The sequence below is a fragment of the Rhea pennata genome, chromosome 5, assembly GCF_028389875.1.
Source record: "Rhea pennata isolate bPtePen1 chromosome 5, bPtePen1.pri, whole genome shotgun sequence".
Lineage (NCBI taxonomy): Eukaryota > Metazoa > Chordata > Aves > Rheiformes > Rheidae > Rhea > Rhea pennata.
Genome location: NC_084667.1, coordinates 45,577,104 through 45,596,015, shown reverse-complemented (window position 1 = coordinate 45,596,015; position 18,912 = coordinate 45,577,104). Strand labels below are relative to the sequence as shown.

General features: G+C 48.0%; 1 protein-coding gene across 1 annotated transcript in view; it reads right to left on the bottom strand.

The window, feature by feature from the left end:
• The window catches only part of MYRF (myelin regulatory factor), a 45,866-nt gene that overhangs the window by 15,453 nt on the left and 11,501 nt on the right, over positions 1 to 18,912 (bottom strand). The window contains exons 5-11 of the mRNA XM_062577690.1: positions 15,465 to 15,759; positions 14,776 to 14,948; positions 14,319 to 14,442; positions 2,614 to 2,809; positions 1,661 to 1,737; positions 1,247 to 1,357; positions 781 to 871 (exon numbers count right to left, since the gene is read on the bottom strand). Coding sequence (XP_062433674.1) covers positions 781 to 871; positions 1,247 to 1,357; positions 1,661 to 1,737; positions 2,614 to 2,809; positions 14,319 to 14,442; positions 14,776 to 14,948; positions 15,465 to 15,759 — 1,067 coding nt within the window. The remainder of the gene's footprint in view (positions 1 to 780; positions 872 to 1,246; positions 1,358 to 1,660; positions 1,738 to 2,613; positions 2,810 to 14,318; positions 14,443 to 14,775; positions 14,949 to 15,464; positions 15,760 to 18,912) is intronic.

Sequence of the window (18,912 nt, the reverse complement as noted above, 5' to 3'; positions counted from 1 at the left end):
CCTAAGGTTTTGCACTGAGTATCCTGGAGACTGCATAATTCATCACATAGTTACTTGTCTGCAGACTCTAGGGACCCCATTTGTTCTCTGCTTGTGCTTTATCCCCACACCAGCCCTTTGCTACAAGAAATGGACAAGCACTTAAAAGGGTGCAGGGCAGACACAGTCCATCACAGCTTCACAGCCTGTCCTGCAGAAGCCACGGACTCCTGTCTTCAGGTCCCAAGACTGAGAACTCTCTCAACAGAGTGCTGGGAGAGTCTAGGGGTAGCATCTTTATTTCCCTGCTCCTGTGCATTCACATTTGAGCACAACTGTCTTAGTACTTGCACAAGGGTGTGGCTCTCAGAAGGCATGCTGGTCTTCCCTGTGCCTAGAGGCTTGTCTCTGTTGCAGAATCCCAACAACACTGGTCCCACAATCCTCCAAACAGATCTACCTTGGACATCTGTTCAAACTTGGGAGAATGGATTGCATTCCTTGTTCATTTCTCCCTGCAACAGATTCTTGCATGCTTTGAGACTCCTCAGACTGGAGCACATGAGTTCAGCAGGTATGGAAAGACTGGAGTAAAAATGTAGGCCCAGACAGGCATAGCTACAGGCAAGGCAGTGATGCTTTGGAGAAGGCAGGCAAGGACTGGGAGGCAAAAGCACTGAAAAGCCAGAGAAAGGTAGGAGGATTGCGCAGGCAGTCCAGCAAAGGATTGTGGAACACTCTAGAAGCTGAGAGAGGAGAAAGGGATCTTAAAAGTCAGGTAGAGACAAACAAATGACTTACTCTGACGATGATGCGTTCAGAGATGTGAGCTGCAAGCGTGTAGTTCTGGTTCTGGGCATGCGCCTGCAGAGCTACCACAAGCATGAAATACCTGACAAGAGGGAAGAAAAGTCAGGATGACATTCCTCTGGCAGGGGCAATACACTGGGAACTGCTTGAGCCTAGCTCATCTCTGGAGGCTGCAAGCCTGGCTTCTTGGCAGGTTTGGCATGTCACCTTCCCTTATGCTGTGAGGCACACCCACTGTCCCCAAGACCTCATACAGTGGGGGAGGCTCTTCCTGGGGGCACAGGAGACACCATCGTTCCTTCACACAGACAAGGATGGTCACAGAGGTCAGGGTTCATTACCCTGACCTCTTGATTCCAGCCACAGTCTCCAAGCTAGGGGATGGAACATCCACAGGCCCTCACTGCCATGAACAGCCTAGAGAAGGCCTCTCCACAGCTTCGTCTCCACTCCTCACCTCTGGTCTGGGTTGGGTTTGCCTTTTTTCCGCATGTTGTTGGCTGTGGTCTCACTGAAGTGTAGCCGCCCCACAGTGACCTTAGTGACCTGCTCTGGAGGCAGGTTGACCCTGGGGAAGGGAAAACAGACCCAAGTGAGGACACTGGTAGAGAGGAGCATCCTCAAAGAATGGCTGTCTCCTGGCCTGTTCCGCCATGGCAGGCCTATGAACTAGGCAAAGGCTCAGGTAGTGCAGGGTGGAGTACGGAATACAAAGAGAAGAAAAGTTTGCTGTAGGAGACAGAGGAGAAAAATGGAGGGTGTTATACCCTCAGTACTATTCTGAGGACTCCAGTTCATCCCCCTACCCCACCCCCTTTCTTATTCTCCAAAAGCAATTCCCTCATTTGAACATATCAGTGGTGATACTCACGTGACAGGGTTGAAGGGCCGTTTGCTGCGATCAGACTGTGACTGTTCTATGTTGATTGACTGGTTCAAGGCCTCTAGCTGGAGAGAAAGATCCAATCATGTGACAAAGTGGAAAATTGAGACTTCCTGCATCCCAGTTCCTTTTCCCAGGCTCTACATATGCCAAGTGTTTGCCTATGCCCTCCTATGACCCCGTACAACTAACTTATAACACATAACTTAAGTGTGATTACTATTCAAGCACAAGTGCCTCCCTTGGCAGGGGATAGGCTGAAAGTGAAAAGAGACAGGATTTTCTCAAGGTGCCCATGCCCATATTGCTCTGCAGTCAGTGGAGATTGACAGGCAGCCCTGAAGATACCCAGTCCATCTACACCCAGTCCTGGGATACAGGACTGGGCCCTTCTCCAAGCTACATCAAACCCAGTGCTCAGAAAATGCCATGTTTCCCTTGCTCCCTTCTCTAGTCCTCTTCTGCAGCTATAAATCATCTGAAGAGAGAGGCTGGAGCTCTCTGCATAGCTCAGGCCAAATGGCCTCTTCCAGGTACTGTCCTGGATATAGATATACCCAGGTATAAGCCCAGCCTAATTCCCTAACAAGCACTTTTTGTTGCCTGTGCCTCTTAGCTGCAAAGATAGTGGCTTTGTTCACTCCCATCTTGTCTTCAGAAGCCAGGCTTCAGTCAGCTAGCAGTGAAGTGGTGTGAAGACAACCATGGGGCCCTGGGACAGTACAGGCCCTCATCTGCTGACCCAGCAGACCCAGCAAGCATGACTACTGTCCAACCGTGAGCCTCACAAAAAGCGCAGTCAAGAGATATGCCTTGTTCTGACCTTCAGCACTCTCCTGTGCATAACCCTGCAACTTAGTGTGTGAAAGACATGGTATTGTCTGATCCCAGCCATCTGTCATGCACCCCGTCTCCCTGCTGCAACCTTAGCTCCTGCTTGCCTTCACTCCATGCAGCTTCAGGTAGAAGCACTCTAAGGGTTTCAGGCCCTCGGGAGTCTTCACATACTTGGGATCTCCAAGCATGCCAATGTAGACTGTGACCTGGAAATGATTCTTCTTCTGGCACACAAAGGCGTCGTCACCCACTGAGAAGTTGAACCCCTTGTCGGCATCTACACGGTATGTGAGCATAGGGCTGTGGAAAAGGCAGCAGGTATTAGACGAAAGCCCTGTGCACAACCCTACAGTTTTATGTTAGGGGTGGGGAGGATGAGCCACACCCCCAGAAACAGCTGCAGGCCCTGTCTCAGCAAGGGGTCCATATGGCATGGTACATGGCCATGTGCCATGATGCAGAGGAACATGAATCACACCAGCTGGAGGTGTGAAGGGCAGGGGGGCAGATGACTTCCATGTCCAGCCACACACAAACAGCAACTGTGGCACAAACAGTCCCACCTTACCACAGACAGTGAAGGCCACCTCTACTCACATATACAGCCACAGAACTTTCCTGAGACACAGCAAGCACCCAGGAGGAGAACGAGGTTGCACTGAGGCAAAAGACGCAGTGTAATTTAGCCCATTCATTCATTCATTAGCTCTTCAGAGAACCAGCATATGCTGCACAGGTCATGCAAGCAGTCCATTCTGGGCTATATTGATGCTGCTCTAAAGCGCCTCCCTGGCTGAGTGGCACAGGGAGGCACTGCCTGATGTGAACACATCTTGCCTAAGCCCTCACAACAAAGCCATCTTGCTGTGTGGGGATGAGAATCCAGAGAAGTCCCATATTCCCTTGAAATCGCAAGTATTGTTTTAGGAGGATTTTCAACTGCAAAGAAACACAGTTCCTGTGATGAGGATTTGATAAGGATGCAGGGGCAAATACCCCTCTACTATAAAAGGAGCTACAGGACCCTCAAAACCATTAGCCACAACACGCTATCATCTCTTTTCTGAGGTGCACTAAAAAGTGCAGATCCTTAGCCTTCACTCAATACACGCTGGAGATAACAGAGCTCCAAATGCTGCAGTGGTCAGTACCAGCTTGCCCAAGGCCTCTATCAAACCCTGACTGCTGACTGCTGGAAGAAGCAGCTCAGGCCAACCAAGGAGGACTCCCACACCTCTGCTTGCTTCATCTGTCATGTTACCTAAGTCACCTATGCTGGCCCTACTACCAGGCAGCACTCATCTGTGCAGTGGATTCCTGGGGAAATCAGAACCACCTGCTCTGGCTGCTGTTAATAGCTTCCAGCTCCCACCTTGCCATGGCTAAAGGAGGAGGGAAACCCTGACTGCTCTGAAGAAACACATACCAGCTGGGAAGGTTTAATCCACATCTCCTTAATGGGTTGGTTACCATGGGAACAAAGGAACTATGTGGCCTTTGCAGCAAGTTCCCTTTCTCTCACAAACCAAAAATCCAGTCTCAGGGTTGGTGGGCCCCTGGTACATGCTGCCTGTCTGACACATGCGGGTGAGGGAGGTGCCTCTCATCTAGGCTGCCCATCAAAAATTTCTAGCAGAACACTCAAACCCCACCTTTTTTTTTTTTTTTTTTTTTTTTTTTTTTTTTTTTTTGCCATTCCTTCATTTAAAAGAATCTGCATGAGGTAAAAGGGAGGTATGTGAGGCAGCCTTGCCTCTTACCTCAGGCTTAAAAGTTATTGAGTGCTCTTCCACAGAGAAAAATTACCCCCAACTGCCACCATGAGTTCTTTATAGAGCTAACCACAAGAATGGACAGATAATGCCCAGTGAGTACAGCAATGGAAAGGGACGGCAAACAGATTGACATCTATGGATGAGACCAAAGTCATCAGACTAGCAATCTCAATAGTCTCTAGGGAGCAGAAGATATGGAAAGGTCAGTCTCTCACTTATCTCCTTCCCCCTCCCCACTGTCCCTGGGCTGACTGTCTCCTTTCCTCTGGGATGAAATGCTATTCTAACCTCTCCCCACCCCTGTACATACACACCCACTCAAGCAATCAGACTAGAGCAGGATGAGAGAAACAAGTATGAGGAATTTCTCAAGAGCTAGATGTGTGCCAGGATAAGTGCTTAACCATGGTCACCTAGTGCTAAGAGCAGTCCTTCAGTGTGCTGGCACACAGGATACAGATCATCTGCTCAAGACATTGTGTCCAGAATCTGGTGAATTGGTCTCACTGGGTCATTCGTCCTGCATGGACAGCACCCAGACTAAAGACTGCAAGGAGCTGAGGTCAAGATAGATAAAGTCTAGCTCAAGGTGATACTGAGAGTCCAGCTTTAACTGGACCCCAATCCTGAACTCTAACACAGCAATACAATGTTCTGGGACTCACAGATCTTCTCACAAGGCCAGCTACAGCCTATTCCATCCAGCACTGCTGCAGGGCTGGTTCCTCCCCCTCTATGTCACTATTCCCGCAGAGCTACCATGACCAGTCACATCACCTCACACTATGTTCCTGGGCATGGTCCCTCTGGGACTCCCCAGGTAGGAAGGGGTTAACATTGGATGAAATCTATGGGGTATTTCCAGGCTGCCATGAATAATGCCTGGGCAGCTCTGTAAGTAACTACTTATTTTTTGCACTTGAGGGACCTGGGCTGCCTGTGATGAACCCTGAACACAAACCAGATGGTGGAAGCAGAGCACTACCTTAGCCTAGAAGTATGACAGGAATTCCTCTCTGCTCTTGCCTTCCTCACAGCTTCAGCCTCAAATTCTCTGGCTGGTTCTTTTCACCAGGGAACCATAGCCAATGCTGGCCTGACCAGCTCCAGCCACTGGGGCAGCCATTTCTCAGTGAGCAGCAGAAATCCCAGGAAGCAGCCTGTTCCTGTACCCTCTCTTGCTCTGTTGTTTGGTCCTTCTCCTCCTGCTCTCTGGTTCCTTGCTCCTTCATGCAGTTCAAGCTGACAACCTCCCTCAGGCTTGTGTCTCTGGAAGTACTACCCTCACCAAGAGCATAAATGTCTATTCCCTCTCACCACTCACTACACAAACAGAGCAGCCTCTTCCCAACCCATGTGGTCATGGCACCCCCAGCAGATGTGAGAGCCCTTCCCAAATCCTTTCACCAACACTTGCTCTGCTGAGATGCCACAGGTTCTGAGTTCCCAAAATCCCTGATCATTAACAACTCACTCCTCTGATTTTTTTTAAATAGAAAATGCAGAGGAGGGGGAAGGATTGACCAAATGAGCAATGCTTCCAAACCGTGCTCTGGTTAACATCTACTCAAACTGATGGCTGCTAAACATGTGCTGAGAGAGCAGATACTCAGGTTCCCCTTCCTCTGTCTTCCAGAAATGCCTTATCCCTCCAGACTATTGTTCTCAGAAGTCCCCTTCCCCTGCATTCCTGAAGTACAGAGCTTTATAATTGGCAGTGACTCATTGCAGCCCTCAAAGTGGGATCCCTGCCCATCCAGGGTGGGTAGGGAAACTCCTCAGCATAGATCTGAGGCAAGAACTAGCCTCCCAATACAAAAGAGGAGAGGGAACTACCCAGCCTTTTGCCTTCAGCCTGCCACCTCTACCTGAGCCAATTAACTGCACTCAGAGATTGCATCCCACTCCGAATTGTCTGCAGGCCAGGATATCCACTGAATCATTTATTCTGGTGCTTGCTTACTCTCACATTCTAAGTGTCACTTGGAAGCAACAGAGCCACTTCTCCATTGCCGTGCTGTGGGGACATCACTACCCCAGCATCGTAAGGACTCAGGTGACACTTCTAAAAACATCCTCTACTTCATCTCAGCCCAGTCCTTTAGAGTCACTGCCACCCAGCCTCTCTTCCCTGCCCCAGATACTAGTTTTCAAGCAGGCAGGCTGGGCATTGTATCCCTCTTGAGATATTGTCTGTGGGTAGATGCTGCAAATGTAGCATTAATAGAAGGGGCAGCAGGTGACACTGAATCAGAATTGGTTACTGGGATTAGGAATGATGCTAGCTGTTGACTGGCCTCTACTGAGCAGTCAACAGTTTGGCAGCAGCCAGAGCAATGCTGGCTTCTTCCAGTGAGAGTGCAATGGCCAGAGAGCAAACTGCCAGGAATAAAAGGTCTGGGGTCAAATGGATTATTTTAGCCAAAAGGTCTCTACCAACAAAAGCAGATTAACTCAGGACTTAGAAAAGGAGAGATTTCTCCTATTGCCAGGCCAGAGTGAAAGGTTACAAACTCCCCACTGGCAGTGTCTAGCATCAAGACTTAGAGGAGCCACAAGATAGCAGGGAGAATCAAACATCCTCATCCTCCATATTAAGGTGCAGAGCAAAAGTAAAGGCACTGCAGAGAGAAACATCTCTGTGACAAAAAAGGTATTTGCATTTGTGGCTGAGAACCAGGACTGTCAGAAGGATCCTCACATGCCATCAACTGCTTCCTCTCTGGAAAAAGATCTCTTCCATCTTTCCCTTATTTCCCTCCTTCTTTCTAGATCCCCCAATATCTCATCCATTCCTGTGATATAATGCCTGGAGACCCCCTAATTCAAGGGCCATTCACTAATTTCATTCAGTCTCTACTTTGTTTCTCTTCCAGTATATAAATGCCAGCAGAAGGATTGGAACCTACTCTTGAGCAGCACCAGCATGCTACCTCATCCAGTCTGTGTTAGACTGACACAACCACACCAGCTTGTCCAAGGCTCAGCACCCGTCCATCTTCAGATGCCTGAGACACACTCACTGCATGAGATATCAAGACTTCAGTGGTCAATCAGCAAGGGGTTTGCCAAGCCTACTGTACCTCTAGGTGCAAGCTGGCCAGCTGGGATTTGCCCAGGACACTCTGTGTCATCTAACCTGAAAGCCCTTCCAGAAGGATTGATTAATGTCACACTGGACTCTGTCTCTTTGCTGAGTTCCAAGTTCTGCAGTAAGGACAGGTTTGGTGCTGTATTCAAGGATATTTATTCCAATCAAGGAGTGCAAACATGAAAGCTCTAGTTCAGCCTGAAGGCCTAAGCTGTGGCTCGCTTCAGAATAGGAGACATAGGAAGTACCAGTGTGCTTGATGGGAAGGGGACTACACTAGCCCAGTTCCCTGGGCAACAGCACAGAGGCTCTAGCCTCAGGATGGAAATGTTTCCATTCAGCTCTGCTCTACTCTTCACCAGCTGCCTTACTTCAAACTGTAAACAAATGGAGAGAGGGAGGAAGGAGCCTGCTGAGATTTATCAGAGTATGCTGTCAGAGATATGAATTACTCCTGTTCCCAGGAGTAAATTAGTGAACTGCCTTGTTCCAGACCTCTTCAGCACTATTGCTGGAAATCAACTAACCCTTTTGAAGCGAGTCTGAGACCACAAAACTAGTGCAAAAGGCTAGGAAGAAATATATTATCAATAAAACTAATCCAGAGACTTTGGTCTCTTAAACTAACAGATTCCTCAGCCCACATAAGCAAAGCCTGAGACCAAGACAAAGATTTCCAGGCACCTCAATTCAAATTCATACAGCACTCCCCTTCCTCCCTTTCCTCCATTTTCGGGAAGCCTGGTCATGCACAATAGGTGACACCTCCTCCGTTTGTGCAGGAGAATCAGACCGCAGCACCTTCAGTAATGCCACAACGGCTGCAGTGAGGCACTCTGGCCTGGTTGTGACAGAAACACTGTTTATTTAAGTGGAAGAGAGAAGTTCTGCTTCTCGTGCCACAGTGAGAGCAGTGGGGCTGTGTGGAATGGCAGATCTGAGTGGCAGATCAGATCTGTGCTGTGCTCAGATTAGGAGGTAGTTCTGAGGAGGGCCAGGAGGACTTGCTCATCCTGCCCAGAGGCAAATGACTCAACTTCTAAGTGAGACAGGAATACACCAGACTCTGTATCAGAGATGGGCAGTATGGCTTTCTAGGGAGAGTGCTCACAGCAGCTATGAGCACTGGACTGAACTGGACCGGACCCCAGCTCTGCATCAGAAGTATTCTGACAATAAAAGGGAGAAATATTACTGACCACCGGGGAGCTAGCTCTCCTTCTTCCTGATAGCCCTGTGTCAGCACTCAGTGGGAGATGTAAGAACTAAAGCCTTCTCTTTGTGTATGCCATTTTCAGATACATCCCTCTTTAATCTAGCTTGTTTCTAGGAAGACTCTGTCAAAACTAAACACTTCTAGTTCACAGCATGTGGGCCCTGTTCCCCTCTGCTTCTCCTGGGTAAGTGGGTGTGTAGCTAAGGCAGCAATGATCAGCATTTAGCCATGACTTTCCAGACTACCATCTTCACTGAGAGCAGCACAAGTGGAAACCAGTGCAAGAAAAGGTTCCTCAAATCCCAACACCAGCCAATACCAATTTGAGCACATTTAGTTCTTTAGAAAGCCTCTTTGCAAGAAACTGGAAACAAAAGCCAGAGTTTAAGGAAGAGGTGGTCTCACCTTCCTAGTAGCCTCAGCTGGCTTTCACATATGTGGAAGGATAAGCCACTGGAAGGGGAAGGCAAATAGCTGTCAGTAGATCCACAGGTGCTGCTGGTGAACCTGTTCAGCTATACCCACAGGATTCAGCTCTTTGCATATTCTGACTACAAAATGTACCTTATGACAAGGAGGATTCTGTGAGCTCTGTACATGTCCTGCTCATCCTTAGCCAAAGAGTTTGGGAATCACATAACCTTTATCTGTTCCCAGGGGACATCTCTTCACAGTTTGTCTCAAGTACCCTCTTCTGTTGCTGAGCAGATCAGACAGCCAGTAGGCGAACTCCTGTCAAAAATCTGGCAAGAGCCCAGCAACTTGAGTTTCCCGTCAAAAAATAGTATAATGAGACAAGATGGTACTACTGGTTGACACATACAGATTCTGGGATCACAAAGAAACTCTTCCACCCAGGTCTCACCACATTTCAGCATTTCCCTGCAAGATGTTCACAGCAGAAAGACCAATATTCATCTGTATGTCAAATCTGGAAAAATCTTCTCAGCTGATGGATCTCCAAACATGACAGACTTTGAGACACTTTTGTCCTGCTCTTGGCAGAAAGAGTGCTAGGGGACCCAATCTTGCGTGTGCAAGAGAAGAAGCATGGGAAATGATTTAATTGTATTTTTTGCCCTGTAGGAGCACAGGCAACAGACTGGAAAATTCTGTATAAGTTCAAAAATATATTAATAAAATAGTGTCCACTAGCCCAATAGAAAGTGTCATGTCTAGACACAGGAGCAGAACTGGGTTTCTCCTGTGCAGTAGTAACCACTGGACTGGCTTTCTTGAGGCAGAATGGGAGGCAGAGTGAGCATTATGATCCTGAGAAATCCCTTCCAGGGAGGCTGTGAGCAGTTACACCTTTCCACGGAACACTGACTTTTGGTAGGAGGATACAGCCTTGAGATTCATCCTAGGCATTCCCTAGTTTCCAGCAGAAAACAGACTAGAAATAGCTGTTACTTGTTTTAAGATTTCAGAAGAACCTAAATTGTTGATCTCGTGGATCTTAAAGAGATATTTGCTGCTCATTTGCGGAATATATCTGGAAGGTAAAAAGGAAGAAGGAGTCTCATAGCTGCTAATACATGAATTCTGTAGATAGATCTGAAGAATGTCAATACAGAAGAAACATGGGAAAGTAGACCTTCTGGAGTTTCTCACAGATTTGTTCTGGTGCATTGCTGTTCTAGGAGAACAGTCTAAGTGATTTTCCATTTAGAAAGAGATGTATGTACAGCTTGTACAGGCTCTCCTAGAGCTACCTTACTGCTAGCCCCCTGCAAAGGAGGAAGAATCCACTGAGGGGGACCCATGCACCAGGACAGGCTGGCATCTGACCTGCTGGAAAGCAGATCTGAGCAGAAGGATCTGGGAGTCCTGGTGGACAACAAGGTGACCATGAGCCAGCAATGTGCCTTTGTGACCAAGAAGGCCAACAGTATCTTGGGGTGCATTAGGAAGAGTGTTGCCAGCAGGTCGAGGGAGATAATCGTCCCCCTCTACTCAGCCCTTGTGAGGCCACATCTGGAATACTGTGCCCAATTCTTGGCTCCTTAGTACAAAAGAGATATGGCACTACTGAAGAGAGTCCAGCGTAGGACTACAAAGATGATGAGGTGATTGGAGCATCTCTCTTACAAGGACAGACTGTGAGAGCTGGGCCTGTTTAGCTGAGAGGGGATCTTATCAATGTGTAAAAGTATCTGAAGGGAGGGTGTCAAGAGGATGGAGCCAGACTTTTCAGTGGTGCCCAGCAACAGGACGAAAGGCAATGGGCACAAACTGAAACACGAGAAGTTCCATCTGAACATGAGGAAAAACTTCTTTACTGTGAGGGTGACAGAACACTGGAACAGGCTGCTCAGAGCGGTTGTGGAGTCTCCTCTGGAGATATTTGAAACCCGCCTGGGCATAGATCTTGTGCAACATGTTTGGGGTGACCTTTCCTGAGCAGGGGTCTTGGACTAGATGATCTCCAGAGGTCCCTTCCAATCTCAACCATTCTGTGATTCTATGATAACAAAAAATTGTCCATCAGCTCTTGACTGTAACCCTTAATTCTAGTCAAGTCTACAACTATATCAATTACACAACTGAATGATGACCTAAATGCTGGAAAAGCAAGTTTACCTGGGCTTTCACACTAAATCCTAAAAGCAGATATTAGCAAGTAGACATAGATCCAAAGAAAATGGCAGTGGGGGGCTAGGTTTGTGGGATTTTGAAGCTATGACTTACAGTACTCCAGCAGCTTTTCTATGTCTAGTAAAATATATAGACTACCAGCACTGCTTATTTTATACTGTGGTGCAAGATAAATCTCTGAAATAGGAACTGTAACATCTGGCAAATGATCTGTGACAAGTTGAAATCTGCCAATAAGAAACTGAGCCAGGGAGCTGTGACATGTTTTAAATGAGAGAGCATTTACCCAGGACATGTAAAAAGTAAGATGGAAGAAAAAGGGGAATTCATTACATCAAAGAGAAAAGCAAGGCCATGCAAAAGGTCTGCTCCTACTCTTACTACTAAAGGTAAACTTACACTTCTGCTATATGGTGAAAGCACTGTTGAGATTGAAAACAGAAGAGAGGCCACTTCAGGCACTGAGAGACTGTGACCAAGCATTGCCTGAGTTTGAAAAGGGTTTTGCTTCTCTCTTGACTCCTCTACCTTGCAGAGTCCCTTTGACTTTGGGCAAAAATACTAATGGTCACAGCCAAAGGCTGTACTGACGCAAAAAGGTAAGAGTCTAGGAGGAGCATGGCTAGCAGCAAAAACTGATGGACAAAAAAAAAAAAAAAAAAAAAAAAAAAAGATGGACTGAGAGAACAACGGCACTGACTGAAAGGACCTCCTAAAGACAGCTCCATCCAGTGTTTTCTGCACTCAAATATGAGGAGTCCTAGTCAAAGCAGGCCACATGTTCCTATAAGAGCTCTTCACACTCAGTAATTCTGAGAGGCACCTTGCTAGGTAGGAAAACTGCAGATTCATAACTTCCCAATGATGCCCAGGCCCTGGTTCAGACTCAAATAACAGAGATGACATGTCCAGACAGTACTCCAGGGAGGAGGGAATGAGGGACTCAAATGCAAACACTGCTTTATGCAGGAAAGCAGGAACAAGGAAACAGTGATTCCCGTGTGTGCACACTCAGGGAGAGATGGCCAGGTCCCCCCTTCCCACAAAAGCAAGTTGATCATGGAGAACAGAGGCAGGGCTACAAGACTGGACTTTGGAGCTACTCGGAAGTTCCCAGAAGTAGCCCTCATATCAATTCAACACGTAATGGGAAAATAGTTTGGCAAATGGAGCCCATTGGGAAGGTGCCAAGCCATAATATGCTAAGAAAAAACTTTCAGGCCACAGAGAAAACACGAGTTTGAAATAAAGTTTTCCAGAGGAGACACTTGCTTCAGCAGACTACTAAATACCCTGAAAAGGAGGATTTAAGGTTATATGATGGATTTAAAACTTCCAGATGGAGAGAGACCTTCATAAATTTTTACAAGGTGAAATACAGTGCAGATGTAGAAAGCAGTGAAGTAAACCATCGGTGGAAGATAGAGGAGCGATAGCAGGGTAGCATGGAGTTTGTTGCTGTTCATGAAGGAAACAGCCTATTGTTCCAGGTAAGGACTGCAGAAATTGCACACTGTCATGTCATTCACTTCCCCTCTTCTCCTTTGCCCTGCCAGGGACAGGTCAGTAAGAGTGTTGTTATTCCACCTGAAGGTGGAAGATGCTGAGATAGGGAACAACAATCAGTATAACAGCTATCCCTCACTAACACAGCTGTAAGGATCTAAGTTCCTTTATGGTAATACTTCAGTAAAACAGATGTAACTATGACAAAAAAAATATCCCCTCTTTTGCTGTAGTCAGGGAAACAGCTACACACATAGCCTTTGCAAATGACAGGATGTCATCAAAGTAAATCAGCCATCAGCCACTTTTCCTCCGCAGGGGAATAACCTACAATACGCCCAAGTCACCACCAGCTGTAACAGCAGACACAGTTAAAGATGATACAGGGACTACCGCTGGGCTGACCGGGAGATCCCTGAACAGGAGGCTTGGGCCTTGCAATGGCAGCTCCCTACATGTCACAGATCCTTTTCTGCCTCCAAGACTGGTCAGCTGTCCTTAGCTTCTTAGAACACCATCTAGGCAAGTTATGATAATAACTGTGGTTTTTGTATGGCAAACAGAGCATCCTCCTCCTCCACGCCTCGCAGGAGGGCCCATGTTAGATACTGGCTGTGTAGAAACATGAGGAGAGGAAACAGCAGTGTTTACTCGGCAAGCGGTTCCTGGAAGCCAGCCTGCTGCTTGCCAGTTCTCTGTCACCTCTGAGGAATGCAGGGAGGATTCAGAGTGGTTTCTTCCTGAGCACTCATCTTTCCCCTAACGGGTTGCGTCCATGCACTGCCTTCATCCTCCCTCTGCCCCAGCCTTTCCTTCCAACTCTCAGTCCAGCTCAGACCCTGCCAACCCACCCTCCCACTTTAGCCTTGCCCTTCACTGCAGCTTCTTGCCACTCAGCTTTTCTCTCTGCTTCCCCGTGTGCTTCAGCCACCCCAGCTTTCCTCCCCACCCACTATCTTTGCCTCTCTGCCACTTCCCTGACCCTCCCAGCTTCCCTAGTTTCACCTAGCACTCTTCCTCTCTCCCTCTTGCTTTCTTTCTCTCCTTTTTTCCTCTTCTACCCATCAGCCATTCCCACTCCTCATCAGGCTCCTTTCTAGACTGCTCCCAGGCTATGCTGAAGTGGCTCTGGACTACCCCTCACAGCCACCCTTGCCATACATTGTCTGGTGAATCCTAAAATCCATTTTAAAATACATGACTTGGGTCAGCCTGGGCAGGAGAAAAGGGTCCTGCTAGTGCAAACCATCCTCAGGCAAGGCTCCGTTTGCCAGAAAAAGACACCTATTAAGCATAGCAGATCAAGGTCTGAGTGGCATTTAGAAGAGCTTCCACCAAAGCTTCCAAATTGCTTTCCACTGCCTTGACCTACACAGACAACCCCATTTCTTAATCCTTCAGAAGTGCAGAGAAGTAACTTTCCCAAGAGCAAAATTAAAGGAGGAAGAGCATCTCCATCACAGTGTAGGCAAGCAAAGATACTCAGGTGCTAGGAGAGGACAAAGGGGAGCCCAAGATGACCTTTGCCCCATCCTGTGAGTGGCTCGCTGCAAACCTAGCCCCTTGCCACTGATGACAAAGAAGGTGAATCTGACTTTCTCCAAAGGTGAATGAATTACTCACAGTTCTTTGTAGTTGGCATCATACAGAGTTGCCCACTTGTTTTGCTGATGTGGCTGCCACTTTATAGACTGGTAGTTGGGATCCAGGTAGGAGCCATTCAAGCTGTCATTATCTTGAATTAGGCCTGTGGCGAGATGGAAATATGCACTTAAATCACTCCAACAAGGCATATAGGTGGGCAAGAGCACAAGGAAGCTACTGGCAGTGCCCACATGGCCAGCCTGAAGCCTGCCTCCTGACTGCCAGGGTACCACTGTGAGCACTAGATCTAGGCCAGGAGAAGTACAACATCATGCTCTCCTGGTGGCCCAGCTGGGGTAAGCATTGCTGGCTGGCACCCTGTGGTGCCCATCTGCCCTCCTCCCAGGCACCCTGGCCCAGCAAGGCATCTGGATTGGCCACAGAGGTTTGCATGCATGGGGGGGGGGGGGGGAAGAGAGGGGCAAAAACCACATACCTGGTGAAAGCGCCCCCGGCTGGTGCCAGGGAGGCGTTTGGACTCTGTCAGGGTTGAGTGGCACGGACCCCATACCTGGCTCCTGCTTTATTAGCCCGTTGAGCATCTGTGCATTGAGGGTGTTGGGGGGTGACTCGGAGTGTTTCCTCTTCTTGGTGGGGTGCATTGGGAGGCTAGAGAGACCAACAGAAAAGCAAAGACTGAGCTAGCAAAAGAATGAGCTGATGCCAAAGCACAGCAAGGCAGGGGAATAGAGGGGGAAGTTGTAATATGCCTATTGCAAGTGACCAGGAAAAGTCTGGGATCTCACATAAAAAAACAGAACTTCTATTTAGGGTGCCACAGGCTCTTTCAGAGCACCACCTTCTCCCACCAGCCTCTGCCCACCTACTCTGTGACTGCCAAACATGGTGCCATTTGTGTCAGCATACTGAGCCATATCTTTGCTTTCCTCCTGTCTATCCCCATCGTTCAATTCCAAGCTATGCACTGCTATCCCTGCCCCACACTGTGTCATCTCATCTCCACCTTGATGTTTCCCAAGCTTGTTTGCACAGAAAGAGGGCACATTCCCTAACCAGTAACTTTGCTCATACGCTCTGCAAGCCTCAAGCTCCCATCACCCCTCATTCCCACTGCTCCAAATCATGCAAATAACTCTGAGGGGACCCAGTGCTCTAAGGTCTTACTCTGCTCCATGTTGCTGGAGTAGCTGGTGCAGCATCTGTGACTGCTGGGCATGGTGGAGGTCACCTGGCGACATGCCCTGCCCAATGCCGTATGGTGGCATCAGTGGCTCAGCCTTCATGTACATGTCCCGCTGCAGAGTCGGGTAATGAGTGTTGAGCTGCTGCTGGTGAGGGTGAGGTGGGGGAGGACCCTGGAGGTGGGGAGGTGGAGGAGGTGGAGGAGGGTGCTCCAGGCGGGAAGGGGGAGTCATGTGGCACATATTCTCAGGGGTCATGGTCCGAAGAAGGTGGGGATCTAGAGAGAGAGAAAGAATGAATGATGGTTCTGTTAGACCAACAGGTAGGACAATGCTCTGCATGTCCTAAGCCCAGGTCCAGCACAGACATAACCCTTACTCCCAATCTACCACTGGAAATTTCTTTCAAGCATTCCTCTCTCCCCCGAACTGTTCCAGTATTGGTTAGCTTCATGAATCCATACCTACTTGCCTATTCTGGCTAGCCTCAGCAAGGCTGTGCCCCTTCAGCCACTTTATCTTCCTTGCAATGGCCACCTTGCTCTGAGTTGACTTCTCCTCCTAGGTTATTCAACAGCCCCAGCATCTCATATGGACCTCCAGGGATTCCCAGCAAGGAAACTGTAAATCCTTTATCACATCATCAGTATCACAGGACTTCACCACAAACCATTCATCAGCAAAAGGGCTGAGGGAACCAGAAGGAGAAAACACTCCAGTCAGGCTCCCAAAGAACAGAATCACAGAATGGTTGAGCTTGGGAGAGACCTTTGACGATCATGTAGTCCACCCCTGCCTTGCTCAAGCCGGGCCACCTAAAGCACGTTGCACAGGCTTGTGTCCAGACAGCTTTTGAATGTCTCCAAGAAGGGAGGCTCCACAACATCTCTGGGCAACCTGCTCTAGTGCTCAGTCACCCTCACAGTAAAGAAGTTTTTTCCTTGTATTCTTCCTGTGTTTCAGTTTGTGCCCATCGACTCTGATCCTAGCACTGAGCAGCACTGTAAAGAGTCTGGCCCCATCTACACCCTCCCTTCAGATACTTAAATACATCGATAAGATCCCCCCTCAGTCTTCTCTTTTCCAGGCTGAAGAGGCCCAGCTCTTTCAGTCTTTCTTCAGATGAGAGATGCTCCAGTCCCTTTATCATCTTAGAAACCCTCTGCTAGACTCACTCCAGTAGCTCCATGTCTCTTTTGCGCTGAGGAGCCCAGCACTGGACCCAGCACTCCAGGTGTGGCCTCACTAGGGCTGAGTAGAGGGAGGGGATTACCTCCCTCAACCTGATGGAAATGCTCTGCCTAATGCAGCCCAGGATACCATTGGCCTTCTTGGCCACAGGGGCACACTGCTGGCTCACGGACAACCTGTTGTCCACCAGGATTCCTAGATCCTTCTCCACAGAGCTGCTTTCCAGCAGGTCAGCCCCCAGCCTGTCCTGGTGCATGGGGGTTATTCCTCCCTAGGTGAGGGACTCTGCGCTTCCCTTTGTTGAACTTCATGATATTTCTGTCTGTCCATCTCCCCAGCCTGTCAAGGTCTCTCTGAATGGCAGTATAGCCTTCTGGTGTATCAGCCACTCCTCCCAGTTTTTTCGTATCATCAGCACACTTACTGAAGGTGCACTCTGTCCCTTCATCCACATCACTGATGAATAAGTTGAATAAACAGCTCAAAGTAAAGGATTTGGTTACTTCTATCATGAGCAGGAATGGGGGCTATGGGGCCAATTTATCAGTAGATAATGGTGGTGGTAGGTAACTCCCACCATCCCTTTATGGTAGATGTCTTGGCAAGTACAGTAATGCCATGGCTTAAGATTACGAACAAAGCCCTGCTAATGTCTTGGGTCATCAATATGTGTTTATATGAAACCACTATTTTGTCTTGCAGTCTAATAGTTGTTTGACTGTTCTATACCCTTCCTATTCTCATTCTGCATCCATCATTTGAAGAGGTGTTAATGGAAACTGATCTCTAGGAGGACCATTAATCCATGATTTCTTTTGTAAATTGTGCAGTAGATTGTCTACCAACTTCAGACATAGTCTGTCCATGCAAGCATGTATCCACATAGCATCTACAGAGCATAGACTTAGCAGGGCCCTGGCTGGTCAGCAGATAAAGGGATGCTCTAAGAAACCAGGGGTGTTTTACTGTATATCTTCTGAGACCATGCTAGGAAAATGCAGAGCTAGAGAGGAAGCACCTGATCTTTGCCTGACTTTACTGATTCTAGGTATGGCACAGGGAAGCTGGTCTCTTCAAGGAGAACAGCCAAGCATCTAACTGACAAGCTTCACTGAATGCCAGGATGCACTACTGTGAATATTGATTCTCATGTCCTAGACACAACCCAGGCCCTGACTTTCTTGAAGTCCTACCAGGCACTATACAAATACCTGATACGGCCTAACATGATACAAGCCCCTGCGGATGCAAGAGGTGGGTATCAGGATGCAGAGCAGTGAGTGAGGGTTTGAGAGTGCAACCAGTGGCCTATCTGCTCAGTACCTCTCCACTATTTGTGGCTCACAGGACATCCTGCCAGAAAGCATGTGGGAGAATTTGTTTTTGTATCTGAGATGCTATGCCCATAGCTCCATCCTGCTCTGTGTCTATAGCTAAGCCCTACTAGCCCTGATGACAGACCACTGACACAGTCAAGAATAGGCTTACCACAAGCCAGGGATGCCTAAAGGGACTCTCCATTTCATGATGCCAGAGCGCCTCAGAACTATGAGACACAACATCCTGCCATGAAATAAAGACTCTCCCCTGTCAAAAAAGCTTTAAGAAATTAACAGTGGAATTAATCTCAGCACTGGCCAGCTGAAAGTTTGGTGTTTTATCCCAGTGAGTTGCCTAATCTCTATAGGCCTTCCAGGGAGATGGACATCTCTGCAGGGTGACTGGTGGAAGACAGTCCTAAGACAGGTGGAAGAGATCCTTCTCTGCAGTGACTATGAAGGAGGCCTCAGAAAATGTCTTTGGTGTCAACATTTCACTGCTAGAGAGTGAATGTTAGGTGAGGTGAACCCTCCTATCAATGACTCATGCAAGCTCACACAGGAAGCCTGGGACAGAGGAAGGCTTTGAATCTACCAGATCCTCCTCTTCTGGCCACAACATTCCTTGCAATCACTAAACCCCATGACTAATGATGGGCTCTACAGAAGCTTCTCTCTCATATCCATTACTCCACTCAGCCTCAAGTATCTCTACACTCAGCTTGAGTCTAAAGCACCAAACAAGGTTTGTCACTATATTTGAGTATTACTGTGCAAGGATACTCCCTGTGTTTTTCTCCAGTGAGTAGAGATAGGCATGAAAACAACTAGAGAAAAGAAGGTCTGAATATCTCCAGCCCTTTGACATCCTCAGTGAACATTTCTGCAGTTGCATTTACTTGTTTTTCACTTAAAACAGAA